This window comes from Xiphophorus maculatus, chromosome 4 (assembly GCF_002775205.1).
Source record: "Xiphophorus maculatus strain JP 163 A chromosome 4, X_maculatus-5.0-male, whole genome shotgun sequence".
NCBI lineage: Eukaryota > Metazoa > Chordata > Actinopteri > Cyprinodontiformes > Poeciliidae > Xiphophorus > Xiphophorus maculatus.
The window spans coordinates 13,894,864-13,915,238 of NC_036446.1; the positions used below are offsets into that span (position 1 = coordinate 13,894,864).

At 35.4% G+C, this 20,375-nt stretch overlaps 1 protein-coding gene across 4 annotated transcripts in view; it reads left to right on the forward strand.

Annotated features, from left to right (window-relative positions):
- Window positions 1-20,375, forward strand: part of csmd1 (CUB and Sushi multiple domains 1) — a 413,944-nt gene that overhangs the window by 328,659 nt on the left and 64,910 nt on the right. For all 4 annotated transcript variants that reach the window (XM_023332533.1, XM_023332535.1, XM_023332534.1 and 1 more), the window contains exons 33-43: window positions 6,662-6,778; window positions 6,891-7,004; window positions 8,748-8,843; window positions 9,191-9,394; window positions 10,108-10,232; window positions 10,344-10,440; window positions 12,374-12,478; window positions 16,952-17,070; window positions 18,267-18,336; window positions 19,050-19,166; window positions 19,565-19,774. In XM_023332533.1, coding sequence (XP_023188301.1) covers window positions 6,662-6,778; window positions 6,891-7,004; window positions 8,748-8,843; window positions 9,191-9,394; window positions 10,108-10,232; window positions 10,344-10,440; window positions 12,374-12,478; window positions 16,952-17,070; window positions 18,267-18,336; window positions 19,050-19,166; window positions 19,565-19,774 — 1,374 coding nt within the window. The remainder of the gene's footprint in view (window positions 1-6,661; window positions 6,779-6,890; window positions 7,005-8,747; window positions 8,844-9,190; window positions 9,395-10,107; window positions 10,233-10,343; window positions 10,441-12,373; window positions 12,479-16,951; window positions 17,071-18,266; window positions 18,337-19,049; window positions 19,167-19,564; window positions 19,775-20,375) is intronic.

A 20,375-nucleotide genomic window follows, 5' to 3' on the forward strand; every position in this document is an offset into this window, starting at 1 on the left:
CCTCCCACCATCTATGTCTGTCTCTGATATATTCTGTATTTTCCTTTCACCTTTTCTCTCAAGCTTCCTCACCCTTTCTTGCTTTGACTCTCACACACACACTTGCGCGGACACACACATATAAACACCTCCCAATTCAAACCGCTCTTTTATTGGTTTCCATGGTAACTAAGAGCTGGTGCGAGAAAGAAGGAATTCTCTGTGACTGTTGATAGGGGTGTGTGTATATTTGTGTGTTGGCGTGCATTGACATGTGTGTGTGGGTGCATGCAAGAAAGGAGGAGAGATACAGAGAAAGAGATAAAGTAAGAGACTATTATAGAGTGCCGCCTAGAGGCAATAAGCACATACACAAACACACACCTTCACCAGCACACGCACACTTAAGCACAAATCAGGGTACACCACTCATCTGTTTGAAAGTCTGAATCATTTAACAATTATTTATGCATTTGTCAAAACATATGATCAGATAGATAGTTTCTCATAATGCATAAATCAGTGTTTCTTGTCTTTAGTAATTCAAGTTTTTATGGTTGAAAGAAGTAATTTCTAGGTTCATGACAACTTCATCTATTTGGACATAAATGAGTAAGTTTGTGCTTATCAGGAAAACATGTTTTTGGGATAATCCTGTTTGTCACCCTTCATACACCGCTCACTGACAGCTTGCAGCAACAGTTTGGGGATCGGAAGCTCGAGTCTAAGCTTCATACAGCCAGTCAAAATTTCAGTCAGCCACAACTTATTAACGGCACACTGTGCTTAATAATCTTGATAACTAACCATTACTGATAGAAATATATATTACTATGATCATCAGATGATTAATAAAGTCAATGTAAAGTTAGTTAACCTAAGATGAAATTCAAAAAATGGGCACCAGCGGTGTGCTACGTCAGTCCTCAAGAGCCAAAGTCCTGCAGATTTTAGATGTGATCATACTCTGACACTACAATTCAAATCACTAAAATCTTCTTATTCCAGTGTATATCTGTTAAAATGAGTAAATCCCTTTTATCTGAAACTGTTATTGGTCTGAGTATATTATTTCTACGCTTGAAAGCTGATAAAGATAAAGATCAATTTATCTGAAAAGACATAAAAAAACTGTTCAACCTAGATTACTTTTTTAACATGCCATACAAATGTTATTCACTGGCATTTAATAAATACTTGAATATACTGTAAATGTTTTATTTAAACAGATATTTTATGAGACCAAAATGTAGTTGGATATATTTGTTAGGAACACCACTTTTTTTTTTACCTCATTGTAATTATGTCAATGACACAACTTAGTTGAAATATTTTTTTCTTCATATTTTAGCTGGTCTGAAAGATTTATTAAAATGACTGATTCTGTTGCTTTGTAACAACAATTTTTTACAAGAATGTTACATTATTCATCTGATAAAAAGACAATGGTAATGTTCCAAGATCAACAGACAGGATTACAACCTAACAAAGACAGGTAAAAAAAAAAGAAGCAGTGAATTTGGTAAGCTTAGTATTTTTATGCAGAAAAATTTACATAGTTTAGTGAGATAGTACCAAATGTGTGTTTGTGATTAAAAGTTGGCCACTGAAAACCTGACACCTGAAAACCTGAATTATCTATAAGAACTGAACTGTGATAATTAATTTAAGTAGTAATAAAAATCCCTGGATTCAGGAACCATTGCATTATCTTCTATCCAAAGTGTAACATGAGAGAGAGGCTATTGATATAAAGTTATTACGTTATTTTATATTGCTCAGGATCTATTAAATTATAATCTCATAAAATTAAGATTTATTTCCCCCTCATTAGTTTGAAATAAGATTTCATCTGTCTGCCACCTAGTTTAACATCAATGCTGTTTTTGGATAAAGCCAAACAGCATATCTACCCCAAAGCCTCCTTTACAGGACTCCATTATGTTAGTCAAGATTTGCTCAGGGAAATTGTTTCAAATAGTGAAGTAAAAATTCTTTCAAAACCTTGTTTCTACTTTTCTTGTATAAAGTTGTTTCATACCCACCCTCTCATCTTGCTTCACTTCACTTCTGCTTTTTCTATTTTCTTCTTTTTTCCTAAAGTTCTAGACTTCTTTGCATAAAACAACAACAAAAAACAATCTAAACTTATATGTTTGGTTTTTGGTCTGAAATCATCATTTAAAAAGACAACATTTCCATGTACATAGCAAGTCTGCAGATACTTCACTGTCAATCCAGTCCTGTGATGGGACCTTGAGTGTGTTGCATTTAATGGCTACAAATGTCAATGAACTACAACAACATTGGGTCATAATATATCAATAGTGAGGAGACTGATTAAATCATTAACTTGCTGCTGCTAAGGTCGACTCTACAAACTACTATATCATGGGTTATATTAGTTTTTCCCATGACTGTATGTCAATATACCATTACATATGTAATATTAGAGTTATACTAACTGGTAATGATGTGCACATGATCCACTCACAGCTTATTCACAAATTTAAGTTTGATATTCTCCAGGAAAAGATAAAGTTATTATAAATGCTACGAATATATTGTTCGAAATACTGCAACTTAGTGTTCAGATGATTTTTTTTTTCCTGAGCTGTTAGTCATCTGTTAATACTTTCACATGTATGTGTATTTGGGCAATAGAAAAAACAAGATGAGATACAGTATATTGGTAGTCAGAGGTAGGACTGCTGAAGTCTCATGTATGTGTGTAGATGATCAAAGTATACGGTTGTGTGATAGAAAGAGACTGACTTGTATGGCTTTTTTTTTTGCATTTATTTGTGTGTGTTTGAGGGGGAGGGTGTGAGTGATCAAAGCATGTGTATGGAGCCTTCTGATGAGGCTGACATCCGAGCCTAGAGCAGCACCACCGGAGGATTGTGGGTAGATGAAGACAAGACCTCTAGACCCAAGGGTTTGAAAACAAGAGAACAGTAAAAGTCAATCCAAAATATCAATCAATATCACAACCTAAGGTCAGGGGGAGAAGTAAAAAATGGGGTTATTACTATGGAGCTTTAGGAAACAAGAAGAAAATAGAAAGAAGCAGAAGTGGAGTGGGTGGGTATGAAACAACTTTATACAAGAAAAGTGGAAACGAAGTTTTGAAAGAATTTTTCCTTCACTATTTGAAACAATTTCCCTGAGCAAATCTTGGCTAACATAATGGACCCAGTCATAATGTGTACGCTTTTGGTCTCATACACTTTGGCACATCTTACAGAAAAGTCCTCAGGGGCTCACGAATGCCCTACTGTGAAAACTGAAAGTGCTTGAGGGCTCTCTGGTGTACTTTTTGAGCCTTTCATGCTCAGTTTTCACAAGACCAAAATGCTGACGTTTTTACTTGAAAGAGTAACCCTCAAGGGTGTGTTTAAGGGGATGTTTCCATCTAATAACTGGTAGCATTTAAACTTTATGATCCTGTACAAAAAGATCACATCCTTGCATCTCAGCACTAGAGCCCCATGACTTTGGCAGCAGATTAATTCACAAAGTGTTGTTCCGTGTGTCTTAGAGCAGGATCAAACTTTGAACTCATACGCTCTCACATTTTCAACAAGCACAGGGGCGATGATAATTAAAATCTGTTAAGGGTCACAGCTAATGACGTTGGTGGATAATAGATCTGACCCTCGGAGGTTCATGCCGTAGCAACCGCAACAAGACAAGATGAGTACAGGGCCAGAGAGGGTGAAGAGAAGAGGAATAAAAATATGCGGAGAGAATGTATTGTGTGTATTGGGGGAGATGACATTGACCGATGGGCTTCTTGCAGCTGTTTTGTGCACTCACTTTCAGAGACACTTACATAAATGTCAGTGACCTCTGCCTTATTAAGAGCATAAGTGTGCACACACCCACATACTGTTCATGGACAAGAGTTCTTGCTCTCTTGGGGATGCAAAAGATGAATTGAGCCAGAGTTAGGCCTGTTTTTCACAGGTCTTGCTGTTGCTGAATGCGTTAATAGGCTTTTTGAAACAACACTGCTGTGCTGCAGATCACATACTGTTTTCGAGCGCCGGTTGCAAAAGTTTAGTCACTTAGTGTTTGTCCCGCTGATATTTTTATTCAGAAAAATTTGCCATTTAGAGAGGGTTTGGCAAAAAAATACATGCAGCAAATGTGCTTTTCAAAATTTAAAATCAAGTTTTTAATCTAATGTGGAGATAATTATGCTTCTGGTGTGAGCTGCTGTGTTATTTCTATTAGTAGGATGTCTTTATTTCAGAACCATCTGCAATCAACTACTAAAAGTCACAGCACCAACATTTCTTAGTTTCACATAAGGAGTTGCAAGATGAAAATAATAATAATAATAATAATAATAATAATAATAATAATAATAATAATAATAATAATAATAATAATAATAATAATAATGTTAATGACTATGTCCTTGTGTCCATGACTGTGTCCTACAAATGTAAATCAAATAGCAATACATTTTATGTTATTTTATGTTATATAACCAAAGACAAACAAAATCGTTTAATCAACCTTTGAGCCAAATATAGTTAGCTTTATGCAAAAGAGAACAGAACAAGGATGTCTACTGAACACTACAAGTAGTTACAAATCTGAGAAAACATAACTAGACCAGTTTTCCTATTGTAAGTGGATGTCAGAGGTTTTTAGACAGTCAGACTTGTTTACTTATTTTTAACTCTTCATCATCTTTGTGTTTATGAGTGTGAGCCAAGCACCCTGTTTCCTGGTAACACTGCAATGACATTCACATAACTGCATATGTTTATAATTAGAAGTTTCCAAGAAAAATGACATTTTGATCTAATGCGGCTGTTTCACTGCCACATTTGAATGTTAAAAGTTTAACAGTGTGTTAGTACTGAAACAAGCTGGAGGTGTTTCTCTTTTGCTTTATCCTATCTGATTAAACCTGCCAGAGATAAAACTAATACAAAAATGACATACAGAATTGAGCTAATAAATTTGGAAATAAATCTTACAGTCCTCTTTCTGTCACATAAATCATATGACAAATTGAGCAGCAATTCCAATTATACATACAGGTGAGTGGAAGCGAATCCATGCTTTGATATATGGAGTGATCAAAATTAACAAACCACATTCTTGTAAAATAGCCATCTAAAGCTCAGAGCTCGTGGGTTGAATGTTGCTTGGCCTGCAAGATCAAATTTTATATGCAATTTCACAGCCCCATGATAATTTATTACACAAAAGGATAAAACTATTGTTCCAGATTTCACCAGAACAACCCATTCGATGTGTATCTATGTTTTTAGTGTGTTTTCTATCATTTCATAATATGCTGGTATGTTAGTGTATGTTTTTATTTCCAGTGAGATATTTTTAAATAGTTTTAATAGTGTTATTATTACACATATTATTTTAAGATGCATTTTATCCTATTAAAACATTTTATTTACTGTATTGATTTATTAGGTCAGTGTTTCTGAATTAATAATTTGCTCTACAACATTTATCCACCACTCAAAATGTGTGAAGTTGAGTATGACGTAGATCAAATTTTGTGTATGTAGTAGAGACACGGGTGCCTGGATATGCACTTCTTATGTCACATTTCAGACTATTCAGGTTTGTGTCAAAGTTGAATCAACAATACATTCTCAACAAAAAGGGCAATAATGTGGAAACAACTGGAAAGAACACAATCAACTGACTTTTCTTCTTTTTGTGCCATTTTAATATATAGTTGTCACAGAAGGGGTGGGAGTGGTTGTGGAGGAACCAATTGCAGGCAAAAGGGAGTCAGATGTGGAGCAGATATAAATAGATTTAATAATACAAAAAAATATATATATTGCAAAAGCAAAGTCTAATGTGCAAAAGTGCACACCAAATTCAAGACACTAAATAAATCCAAATCCAAGCCAGGAACATGGAAGAACGACCAAAGGACAAAATTATATGGGATGCACTGTAGCCAGATTGAGCAATGTCAAGCAGAATGGAGCATTATTTAGCAGATGTACCCGCAAAGAAAAATTAGATTCAGTGAATGTATATACTGAGAGAATAACATGGAATGGGTGTGCGTTACTCAGAGGGATTAGGAATAGCTGAGGAAGAAAGCAAACACTTAAACTGTGGAAAGGTGAATAATTAACACAAAGGAACAACAATAAATGAAGAGATAAAAGACTAACACTGATCTAAGAGAAATAAATCCATTAAAAAGCAAAAACATAAAAATATAAGAAACAAAATGCAAATAAATACAATAATAAAACAATAACCGTAATGCCAAGTAACTGAATAGGGTAAGACATTTTTTTAACAATAATAAACCCTGAAATAATTAAGAGAACACAAAAGAAAACCAAATGGCCTGTGGATTGTGACAGAAAGCTATTTCTTTGCTCACAGTTTCAAATTTGGGTAGCTGTGACACTAATATAATAAACTTCAGAAGAAAATGTCTATAACACTTTTATTATGCATAAGACTGGTAAACTGGCTGTCTCAGTTGTCCCTTTCAGAGACCTGGAATCATTGTATCATTTCCAACTTCTCTGTTCTAAAAATGTCCATAAAGGAGAGAGTCATACTTGTTGATAATTTAGGGATAGAAGCAAATTGGTTCCTGTACTGTGTTCTAAATTTAGTTAATTTTGCTAACAGCTTAAATTATTTCTATTTGTGTGGACAGCTCCATGTGGAGGACATTATAGTGGATCTGAGGGTGTTGTTTTATCCCCAAACTATCCTTTAAACTACACCATGAGACAGATGTGTTCCTATCACATCACAGTGTCCCCACAGTTTGGTAAGTGCTTCATTTTCTACACTGAACATGGTTGCTTTCTAAGTTATACTAATAAAGGTATTAATAAGGTTGTTTTTTTTTCTCTATATATTTTCTTCTCTGACATTTGCAGTGGTATTTGGTCAGTTTGCTGTTTTCCAGACGGCAATGAATGACTCAGTGGAGCTTTTTGATGGAGCCAATGATAATGCTCGACTGCTCAGCTCCCTTGCTGGATCCCATTCAGGTGAGTATGTTGACTAGTTTTTGGTCTAAACCTCACACAAGTGAGAGACTTCTATGTGTTTACACAGTATTGGCAACCTTACAGCTGAACTGCTAGCATGCTCTCTATAGTTGTAAAGGCACTGTATTATGGAAAAGCACCTATTCAGTTGTAAAATTTATTTTTCTGTATTTTCTTTAATCCTCCTTACCTTTATTGAATTAAATTGAATTTATTGCCATTGTACACATGTACAATAAGATTAAAAGGATAAAACATTTAATACAATTTAAAAAGGGTTATTAATGAAAATATGTGTAGGAAAAAATAATAGCCTCCTTGGCTATAGAACGGGGTCACACCAGTCGTTATTGCAATTTATTCGACAGTGATTTATTTGATGAAAATGTATTATGGGATGTCTTCACAAGAAGAAATCAGCAGCTCAGAGAGTCTCAGTGGTACGGCACGATCTGCAGTACAGGAGCTGAACCCTCCATGGGTTTGCATACCCTCCAACTTTGAGTCATCCAAGCTTGGCAGAGCTTTGAATCATTGCACAGTAACACACCATGCATTGATTAAATCTGACAGCTGTTGCAAAATCGATGCATATCACAAAATTTGAGGAATGTAATATGAGGAAATATTGATTAACATTGCTCATGGCGAACTGTGATGCCATTGCTTTTGAGTTTTACTTCATATATACTGTAAGTTTCTGTGTCATTGCTAGCAGGCACACTGCAGGGAAATATCCATGAATGTGACATTAGATTTCCCTCTCTGGAGATCATGTATACGTCAATTTTGTGTTCATTAAAAGATTGGACTCCAGCTCAGAAACTTTCTTTAAACTGTGTAGGTGCCAAATAGTTTGATAATAGATGCAAAAAATAATAAATTGTAAATAATCTTTAGAGATCCGATATCCTTTTGTTTGTGAAATCATGAACACTTTTTTATTTTTCTAGATGTCAAGGTTTCTTTCAGAAATGGTGCTGCAATTTAAATCATTATGTTTCCAGGTACAATTAATTTAAATAGGACAAGAGCCAGCTTGAATAGCATTCAGATGTGTGACTTATTCCCGAGTTCATTGCGGTTTGTGTTTTCTGTTTTTAGAATGGAAAACAATCAAACACAGCAGTCTATAGAAAATAATGTTATCTATATCATTCTTGCATACACCTACACACACTTACACATATGAAGGGGCAAACAGCTTTGTATTGCATTGTTCCATCTAACTGGTTGATTATCTTGGCATGGAAACAAATTAACACACAACCATGTCTATAAAGCCCACACATACACACGCGCACATTCACACATCATGACAGTGCTAATGATGATTCTAAATGTCAGCCACACCAGGTCACATTTGCCTCATTCATTACTGTTACTTCCTCTGTCTGTCTTTGTTTTTTTTCCCTTTAAATCTGTGTGTGACTGTTAAATGATGTGCAACATTCATATTCAGCCATAAAAGGGAAATATATAGGGATATCTGCTGAAAAATAATCAGAATAAGCCAGTGTAGTTAAGTGTAGACAGTTAGGTAAGTACTTAGTGTTAAACAATGTGCCCTTGCTGTTGCGTGTGCATGGATGTTTTATATGAAACTGTTGTATTATTTGATATATAAATTTTTTTTATGTGTAACATTTCTCTTAAAACTAATGTTTAAAAGACACATTTATGCTGGTTTCAGTTTTTTACTTTAATTTAAAAATCATGTTTGTGCGTGTGTAATTATTTCAGGAGAGACATTGCCGCTGGCAACATCCAATCAGATCATGCTTCGGTTCAATGCCAAGAGTGGCCAGTCAGCTAAAGGCTTTCATTTTGTCTACCAAGGTAACTCATTACCGTTTATTTCTTAGTTGCAATATGTTTTTCTCACTTAAATACTGATGCATCTCACTAAAATAAATATAATTGAAAAATACATATGTTTTACTAATTATTCAAAAAATGTTAAAACTTCTATTTTATGTAGATTGATTACTCACAATTATATGTCAGTTTTTACCCTCAGTAAATTTGTGGGTTTATGGCTTACAGCTTTTAAACATCCAAAATTCAGTTTCTTTTATAGAATATTAAATAAAATCATATGAGTCTGAAAACCTTCTTACTAATGAATTTAATTGTTGCTTTAATTATTCTCTTTCAATACAATTGAACTTATTTCTTCATTGTAGCTGTGCCTCGCACAAGTGACAGTCAGTGCAGCTCAGTGCCAGAGCCTCGGTATGGCAGACGAATTGGCTCAGAGTTCTCAGCAGGCTCCGTTGTCCGGTTCGAGTGCAGTCCTGGGTATCTTTTGAAAGGATCCAGCGCAATTCGATGCCAGGCTGTACCAGGTGCCCTCGCGCAATGGAACGCATCGACACCTTTATGTATAGGTGAGGAGAGCTGACCTGCACAATATTAAGAATGTAACTAGCAAATCTACACACCTCCAAAATAAAGCTTGCCACTGGATTTTGATTAAAGAAGTCCGAAATTACACAAAACACCATCAGGTTGTAGGAACCACAGAATTTTGACCAACAAACTACTGAAACAAAAAAATAATATGACTTTCAACAAATGTAATTTATGCTTAGAAATTTTGGACTTTCCTCTCTGTTCTAAAATATTTATAATTTCACAGGTTACTTTAGTTATGCTGTTATAGAAGTAGTAAAAAGGTTTTACATTCTTTAATTAACATTAAATTTAATAAGCAATATGTGGAAAAACTCAGATGTACATTGTTGCAGCATTTCCAGAAGAAAAATGACATTGTAGCACTGCTAAGGAGAGAACAGGTTGGACACCAACATATTAAGTAGTTTTGGTTATGATTAATCACATTGCAATAGACAATAAAAGTAACTGTTTTCATTTTCACTGCAGTTTTAGCAAACTTTATCTATGCTGATGTGAAACCTTTCACTGTTGAGAGCTGGCATTTTGCAAACATGTAAATAATTTTATGTATTCTTGCTCCGTTCAAAACCTCATTCTGTTTTTCTTTTTTTATTTTAGGCTATATTCCATCATCCTGTCTTAATTAAAAGCTACTTAGTGTATAAATTATGCCAAAAATGTATATTTTATGCCTCCATTTTAGTTCCCTGCAGTGGCAATTTGACTGAACGTCGAGGTACAATATTGTCTCCTGGCTATCCTGAGCCTTACCCTAATTCTCTAAACTGTCTGTGGAGGATTCATGTCAGTGAAGGAGCAGGAATACAGGTACACACATATGTATGCAGTTAGACTGTCGCTTTTTAATGCACCAGTTGTACAGGATTGTGTAAAGTTGCAAGCTGTTTTGTTCAGTGATTATTGTCGTTTACTTGTTAGATCCAAGTTATGACGTTTGCGACAGAACACAACTGGGACTCTCTGGAGATCTATGATGGAGGGGACATGACAGCTCCAAAACTGGGATCCTTTTCAGGTATGACAGCTTGACTGGTCAAGCACAAAGGTCAGAGACATAAAACTGCAGATGACATACAAAACAAAATAGGCTGTATGGCACATGATTATTCCTTAACTAATACATTTAGTACACGCAAACAATAGAAATGTTTGGTATAGTTCTAACCTCAAATGGTGAACAATAGTTATTATAAATGGAGAAAAGGATAGAGAAAGAGTGACACTAAGAAGAGAGTCACTAATAAAGTATAACCTTTTACAATTTCCCTGTAGAGTTTCCCTTGTACCCTGCCCCAAGCACATATCTGTCTCACAGCTATACCTCACATAAGACATGCCACATGTAGGGCAACACACATACACACACGCGCACACTCACAAATTTAATATATAACTGTACTCTTTTATAAAGGATTCACCTGGGAGCTGGCTGCTACAACCATGTTGATCTAAAGCTGACCACTGAGCACCTTTAGTCAGGCAGATAAAACTGTTTCTCTTTAGAATGCTTTTTGGCCATAGATGGAGAAATTATGTGCAGCTTTTGCAGGTGTTAGTTTTGTGTTTCAGATTTAAGCACATACTGCAGACTGTGCATGAGTTTCATTGACTTTTACCACATGAATAGTATAATGTCATATTATCACACTATTAATAGAAATTTAAAAAAAAGTTTACTCCCAACAGTTAAGTGTTTGGAATAAACCGAGTTTATATCTTATCATCTGTAGTAAAGCAGTTTTATCCTGAAAATATCGGGTGGGGCTTTAGTTTTGCAGCTAAAAAGTTTTTGTATAACAACCAGATTTGTCTTTTTTGTAACATTCGTCTTACACTATGAGACACCATGAATGAAAATGTCACAGTGATGAGCCGTTGATATTATACACTCTCCTGCTGTGCTATGCAAGCACTTTGTCTACACCGATGAAGATTTCCTCATCTTGGGATACTGAATGATCAGAGCTGCTTCATCTGAAATACCCGACCTTCCCTTTGATAAATTCACCCAATATTTTCTGCATTTGTCACTTGAGGGTGCTCAGAATGTGAATAGAGTGTTATTCTTTCATCACCAGATTACACTTTTGAAAATATTTGTAATTTTCTTCTTTTTTCTTAATGTATGCACAAGTTATAAAAAAGGAGCACATCAAAAATAGCACACATTAATTTATAGATAAGATTTCCCTTGATGTTTAAATATGTGTGGAGTTTCTTTATGCTTACAGCCTCATGAGTCACACATTTAAAAAGGCCAATTTACATGGTCGAATGAGAAACACTGGGCAATTATTTTGAAAGGGTAATGTTTTAAATCTGAGGTGACTGTTAACTGTCTATTTTAAGAAGTCAGGAAGTTTGTTTGTATAGCACCTTTACAAATGGGGTAATTCAAGTTATTTACCAGAAAAACAAAAGAAAGAAATACAGAAACACCTCATACGTCAAAGAGAGACATGAAGCATCACATAAAAGCATACAATTCTGAGATACAATAAAAAAAGGCATATGAGTATTGCGAAATTTAATCAAATGAAAAAACTAAAATATGATAGGAATAAAAATAATAATTCTAATAATCTTTGGGCTTTTTTGGTCGTCCCTCGTTGAATTCTCATCCTTGAAACACAAAAAGAATAGGTCTCTCCTTACCTGAGGGATGTTCATACTTCAGCAACAAACTCTGAAATGTATTTAGGCTCGTGACCCTTCACTGCCTTCTAGAATGGATTTTGATACAACGTAAACAGCCTATGCATATCTATGAAAAAAATCTAATATATGACGAAGAATCCCTAATTCCATTTTAAGATGATTTTTGAGACAACCTTTGATTATTATAAGTTTGACTTCAAAGCAATACTAGCATGCTAAATAATACTGACAGACCTAGCTTGTACAATATTGTAATGTTTTTTGTGTGTGTCTGTGTATGTGGTGTGTAGGAACAACAGCTCCTGCTCTACTGAACTCAACATCCAATCAGCTACTCCTGCACTTTCAGAGTGACATCAGTGTGGTAGCAGCAGGCTTTCACCTGGAATATAAGAGTAAGTTAATGGAGATTGGTTGGCTTCAAAAAGGAAATGCTTGATGATATAAAACTTCAAAGGAACTATAAAATAGTGTTCTCTCTAACTAGAAATGCACACAAACACACAATACTGCTGCCAAAACTTCAACATCAAATAACGAGACTCAGTGACCTGAACTGGTATTGCCCGAGAGCACACACACATGCTGAGCGCCGAGTTCTAGCACACACACACAATGCTCACCTGGAGGGACACAAACAAATTCATGTAGGCTCAGACACAAACACAGACTTCCTTTGCCTGTGCCAGGCATGCACATAAATCCGGTGAATAAGAAGCACATAGGTACACAACTACGCAGACCAAACAGGTATGGACACGGGCATTACCATCATGCATTTACACACCTGTCAGGGCATAGCTGTGCTTTTCAGTACTTTGTACTTGTTTTAGCTTAGAATCACTTCTAGATCAATGAACATGTCCCCTTCTATGAGAATATGTGAGAGTTTTAGTGTGTATGAGTGAGCATTTCGTGGTGTTCTGATTTATAGGTGGGTGCACGCATTCGCATCAGTGTTTTTGGCATCTATGTGTGAGTTGACATGCCATTACTAGGAATGAAAACCTGGAAGACTATGTTTTTATTTTTCCTATATTTTTGCTTGACTGTAGTTTTGAATGGCATTATTCTGAGCTTTCTAGCTTAGCTTTTATTACCAGACCCACAATTAGAGTTCAAGGGCTTTTAAGGAAGCTTAAAAATAGAATTGACATAACTATGATAAACCACACACCACAATTTTATTATATATTTTACATATTTTATTTTTTTAACAAGTAAAGCTGTTGTAGTCCTTGAGTGACGGCAGCTCTTTCTGTTTATTGGTTTGAAATAGTTTTTATCGAGAATAGGGATGATTTTAACCAGCCAGACTTACTGACTTGTTCTTGATAGTTCGGTTAATACTGTCTCCAATGTTGGTCAATACCAACAACAGAAAGGCAGTTAATTTTAGTAGAAACCGGCAAAAGAACCAGACTGTTGTTCATCTGCCTTAAATTAGTTGCACGTTTTAGATGAGAGGAAAGGTAGACCAACTCATCTGTCATAAAAAAAAGAAAATGCTAATGACAGAACCTATTGTACATACATATTGGGGAGTACAGATTGTAATAACATCATGTTACATTCCTCAGCTGTAGCAGCATGACTCAAGAGACATGCTAATTTATTCTAGTCCTAAATGTACTGTGGCTTACTGCCCATCATCTCTACAACTGATATCCAAGGAAACTTTTACATGTTGTACTTTTATCCTAATGCTATAACTGCAAACTTCAAAGCACTTAACAAAAACTAATGTGATAGATGTCAAAAAGTGTGAAGTGGCAGCTAAATGTTAAAAAATAAAAATAAAATATTAAATAGTGTGATGTGCAATTTTATTAATCTCCTTTTACTCTAATGTCCTTAAATAAAATGGCAAGCAATCACTCTCAAAACTAAATGTTAAAACAAGTTTACCTGTGTGTAATTTATTATGTGTGCACATTCTACGTGGCCCTCAGAGGTTTGTTAGAAATAATTAGTTAACAAATGGCATCATGAAGATCAAGGAACATACTGGCTAGGTCTTGAAGTTTGAAGTAAGGAAAGTTAGGTGTTATTAAACAATATACCAAACTATGTACCCTGACTGAGGTTTAGCTGTTTTGCAAAGAAGAAAACATTCAGTGCCCTGATGCCCGAAGCTAGTAGAAATCCACCTGAAAGCACGTTTAGCTCTAATTGCATCGTAACGTGTTTCAAAAAAATATTGATTCAGAGGGTTGTACAAATGCACACCGCACTTTTTCAGTGTAAATATTGGGTGATTTTTCTATTAACATGTTTAATGTTAATAGGAGAAAGTCAAAGTAAATAAATGTTTTCCTTTACTGGTTAAGATTCCTCGGTCTTTGACTCTTTGCAAACTCTTAAGTTCTAATCTAAAGAAGAGTTGCGTACTCTATTTAAATGTAGATCAATTGGATCCAAAATGGATGGTAACTTATAAAAGTTTTATTTTTGAACAGTCAAGAAGGTCTGCATGTCTGTAGAAATAACTCGATATAGTCATTTTTAAAGTTATGTTGTCAACAGAAATGGGAAAAATCTGAGTGAATTTTTCTTCTCTAAATATAAATGCTAGAAAGCGAATAACCTTCTCACTGGTAAGAACTTAATGACAGAAGAGTTTGTCTGCCTGATGAAAGGCAGACAAACTAAAAGTATTCAAAACAAAGGAATTCTTCTTGTTATCTCTTAACAGATAAAAGGTAGCTCTTGCTTTCATATATAAACTTTCCAGGGTGAGTGAAATCATTGTTGCACATATTTCTTTCAAAATTTCTCACAGTAAACTACTTTAAACCACAGTGCCACCCTCTTGTGACTACATAACTTGTTGTTCAAAGAGCCAATTTAATCTTTACTCTGGAGCTTTAGCTACATCAACATGATTATTAGTTTGTGATGGCCAATACCTAGATAAACAGATTATGCAACAATATTAAGTACAGTTTTTGTTTTAGAAATGTAAAAAATATGTTGCTCATGTTTGAGAATAAATCATTTTTAAATCTCTTTAAAATTGTTTTGATATTTTGTGACAACATAGTGTTCCCATCTGTATAAATGAGGCATGTGCAGCTGTTGGGGAAATTTAAATTTAAAATCTAAATTTGCCATGGATATCAGTAATATTGGGCTAAACTATCCACATATTATAAATATAATAGCTCTAACTCTTACATTGCAGCAGCTACATATAGTGTAACTAAAATTCACTCATCAATTCATTCTTGAAGGTAGCAGGTGTTACTTTTTCCAAAATGATGACTTCAACAACCTCAGAGAGAAGAGATTCTATACAGAGCTCTTCATCACCAAATTGAACTTGTTTTTCTTATAAAACACATTTTCAAAGATTAGTCAACTTTTAGTTGTTTTGAGATGATAGTTCACAGTTGGCGCACTACATTGTGTTCTTTCTGCGGCACAGATCGTTGTAGATGTTCTATCATGAGACATGTGAATGATTCTGGCAGTGATGTTCATCACATTTTACGCTGATCATCTAAGGATGAGGGGAAATGTCTCTCTTGCTTGTCTGTCCTCTCATAAGCTAAAATGGAAGTGTAGTAAATCTAGTCAGTTAGTCTTAACTGCTGACAATGTCCAGCAGGAGTCCAGTAGTCCTGGTGGGATGTTTTGTGGTGCTGTCAGTAGTTTACTGGGCATGACTACTCTCACATAGTCAGGACTTACTGTGTGTTGGCAGAAGAGAGAGAAAGATGGTCAGCCAAATGGAATAGTTTCATTGATCAGTTGTCATGACACCCCACTGATGCTCTGCCTAATAATACACCGACTGTGTTTGTTTGCGTGTGTGTAAGTTATGCCTCACACAGCTTTCCCACTTATAGTCCCTTTAAAAATTTAAGTCTCCCTCATTCCCCCTTAGCAAGCAGACTCATGTGAAAATCACTCATCCACGCAGACTCACAAATGTCATTCAGGGGTGCTACAGGCCACCTGGATGTGCATGCCTGATTACTTGTGTGTATGGGCACAGTTGGATCACAGCCTTTTGATGGTAGAAATGTAGATAATGAACCAACATGACCAGTGACACAAGCATCACACACAAACAGTTCCTCGTCTTTCCCTCCTTTCCTCTCTTGAGTCCTTCCTTCTTTCCTTTCCTCCTTCCTTCCTATTTTCCACCCATGTGCTGCCATGGTAACAGCTCTAGGGCAGTCTCCCGCACACCCCAACGCACTCACACACAAATGTGCAGATACGCTTCTACTGGTCTAAAGGTCTGCTGCAGTCAAACTTATTAGAGATGTGTTTAACCTATTTTGTGCTGGAAATACAAATCCACTGCCAGGTTATTACCTTCTAAAACTTTACTTTGTTGTAGTACTTATCAAATCTAAAATGTTGTCAATTTATACTGGGGAATTTGTTCAAAAATAATAAATACGACTTTCTCATTTCTTCTCATAAGTTTATTTTTTTAAAGATGGACTAAACCTGTGTGGTATAATAAATAAATGTTATATACATATGTAAACTAGTAGGAAGTGTGCTACAAATAAGGTCTTGAGAAAAGGTCAAATTCCTATGAATGGAGAAAAACGAAATGGACAAGATTTCCCTGCTGTTTTCACACATAACAAATTGCTTTTTTTGGTACTAAAATGTAGGTATAAAACATTTAGATTGAGAAGTTATTAATTTTTGTGGAAGTGGGATTTTTCTGCATAAAATTTTAAGAATTAATGATCATATCACATTTACTTTTTCAGGTCAATGGTTTTTAACCCAGGGGCTTAGCAATGTTCAGGAAAAAAACAACTTACATTAAAATATATTTTGGGGGGAATAAAAAAAACAACCCTGTTTTGTTTTTTGTTTGTTTTTCTTCTTTGTTGTAGCGGTTGGGCTGACGACTTGTCCTGAACCAATGATCCCAGCAAATGGCATAAAAACAGGAGACAGATACATGGTGAATGAGGTGGTAGCTTTCATTTGTGAACCTGGTTACACACTACAGGTATGAATCACACAGCATACACACTAACCCTGTGATGTTTATGATTTGCATCAATTATTATGTTCTTTATATTACACATCTTTGTTAAAAGTACATTGTTCTTCACACTGTAATCACGAGTCATGTGTGAAAAGTGGTCAGCAACAATGAACAATTGCATTAAAAAATGCTGGTACAAATACATAAACATGTTTAAAAAAAACCTGTATAAAAATGTTTTCTTTTTAAATAATTTTATATCTAAAAATTTAAAACTGGATATATACCTAGTTAAAAAAAATACATTTAAAATTATGATGAGAAAGAAATGTCTTTTAAAGAAGTTAATTTGCAACATCTGATTTGACTGGGGAGATCCATATGTTAATGTATTTAAGCCAACACCCGAAACACCTGCATAAAATAATGTCCAGCCATGATGCTATTCAGGAAGTACGAAAGACAGACAGTGCTTATAGAGATGGATGTCTCTTCATATGCTGTTTATGTAAAAACCCAGAACAGCAGCAAAAAAGACAGTGTGAAAATTCTAACTGAAGCTGACAAGGTAGCTTTATCCACAGTTAAACAAGCACTCTACCAACTTTAAATTAAATATAATTCAAAGAAGAAGCCAATAGTCCAAAACCTGAGGTAAGGGTGCGGCAGGAAGGACTGGGCATTATAAGGAAAGAACAATACACTCACATATTAAAGGATCATCTCAGAACATCAGCCAGGAAAAATAATGCTCGGCACATATAGTATGAGTCTTCTGTCTGGATAGTCATTCTAGTAATACCATAAAATGAGTTATAAAATAGCTTAATAACATGAAAGGCTGTTTTAGGGTGACCATCATAAAAGCCATGATCTCAGTCACTTAGAAAAAACCCTAAAAAAACCCTAACCCTACAAAGCTACAAACCTGACTCGGCTACACCAGCTCTGTCAGAAGAAATTGGCCAAAGTTCCAGCAAACTATTGTGAGACCCCTGGGGAAGAATTCTGTCATTATTCTAGCATTGAGCAAATATAGATATTTTGGTAATCCTAATTGTTCTAAATAAAAAAGCAAAACAAAACATTGTATCTAAATATCATCTTTCAACTTTATTTATGTTTTCCTAGAGTATAAAATGAATGTGTTAATGATAAAAATACATCTTTCACAGTATTTTTACACACTGGATTAAGACACTGGATTATCTTTTCAGGGTCATTCACACATTTCTTGCATGCCTGGGACTGTGCGTCGGTGGAACTACCCACCACCTCTTTGCATAGGTATTGCCCAGACAAACACAAACACATTTTATTGTGGGCTACATTGTTTTATGAATTATTTCTGTATTGGGAAGGAAATGATGTCCTGCAGGCACAAACGTTACAGAATATTACATGGCAATGTGCTAGAACTGAGAGGTGCATCTAAAATTTTTGTACATCGACACAGTAGAAAGAAAAACAACTATATGATGAATGAATGCCCTCTATAGATCTGCTTAAAAAAATCTTTATTATTCATCTTTCTGAGGTAAGGATGAAATATTTTTTCTATGTGTTTTTATTCCATTAGTATATGTTTTAAGTTTATAATAAAGTTTTTGAAACCAAGAAGTTTTTCCACTGATGTGAGTTCAGCCATCGGTCGAATAATGGTGTAAGATGGTGCAAGCACCAGCAGAATTTGTGCTTTGGAAAGTTATGTTTCTGACCTTTGTTAAGGTCATGTTTGTGTTTAGGATTGAATAATTCAATAGCTTCAGAAGCTCTTTTTAGACAATTCTTGCTAAACTTGTTGTTCACATATCAGGATTTATTTAACAATGTGCTTTAACAGCACCTACTTTTTGTTAATTATAATTTACAGCACACATTTTAGTACTTTGGAAACCTTTTGCAGCTCATTCATCGGCACATTTGTTAAGGATAAAAGCAACAATTCCTAGAGTATAATTCATATTTATAAACAATGTTTTATGTTCACTCATTGCCAGCACGCTGCGGTGGGGTCCTATCTGAGATGAGTGGTGTCATCCTCAGTCCAGGTTTTCCTGGCAACTATCCTGGCAACCTGGACTGCACCTGGCAAATCACCCTGCCAGCTGGATATGGTGAGTTAGGCTTTATTGGATGAAGGAGCATTTCTCGAAAGAACATGTCATTTTAGGTATATTTGTTGGCTTTTATGGGAAACATAGACATGCTTTTTTAGTGCAAATTCTGCCACAGATTTTGCATATGTGAGTTGGTGACTGACCACATTGTAAACATACATACAGACTTCTGCAGAAACCTTGGCACATATTTATCCAAATGATTATAAAGGCTACTTTGTTATAAATATTAAAATTGCAAATGAGAACATTTGCCATTTCAAATGCACCAGTGTCATCATGCATAAATATTAGTATTGATTTGTTTGATCTTATCACATACTGTGTTGTTTGTTAGTGTTTTTATTTTCTCTTTTGCTGGTTTTGAACATGTATCTTTTGTGCTTATTTACTAGGAGCCCATATTCAATTCCAAAACTTCTCCTCGGAGGACAACCATGACTTCCTTGAAGTCCGTGCCGGACCACAACACAGCTCTGCTCTCATTGGTCAATTCACAGGATCACAGATTCCACCACCATTGATGAGCACTACTCACCTGACAATCATTCACTTCTACAGTGACCACTCGGAGAACAGGCCAGGGTTCAGACTGATCTACCAAGGTAAGTTGCAGTCATTTTTAAGATACGCTTTGAGAAACAACCACAAAAATTGACTGAAGGCTTCATCAATGATAGAACAAGACTGAATTCAAAATATGTCTGCTATTATTGTTCTCATTTGGTGGGAGGTAGTGGAAGACAGTGGTTGTCCAAATGATTAAGGAAAAAAAAGTCTTCTTAAAGGCTTAGAATAAATTAAGAACTCCTAACCTAGAGGCCAAATTACAAAGCCTGGCAACTCAAAGAAATGATTTATGGGATGAAAAAACACATATTGCTATGAGGTTTCGAGCTTTGATCCCTGGATGAGTCATGCTAAAGACTTTAAAAACCTTGTGGCTTTTCGTTCATCATTAAAAAAGATGGATTGCCAGTAAACCCTTGTGAGAGACTGGCATCATGTCCAGCAGGCTTTACTTGTAGCCCTGAGTGTTTCACTTCAAAGACACGAGAGATGCATTATGGGCCTGTATGCCAGAATAAGTAGAACAAGGCTTACTTACACATAAGCTAATGCACATTTATGTACACATCTTAATTTCTTTCTTCTTCTCTGCAACAGAAAGTCCCCTAATACTGTAACACCTGTCACCCTCCTCCT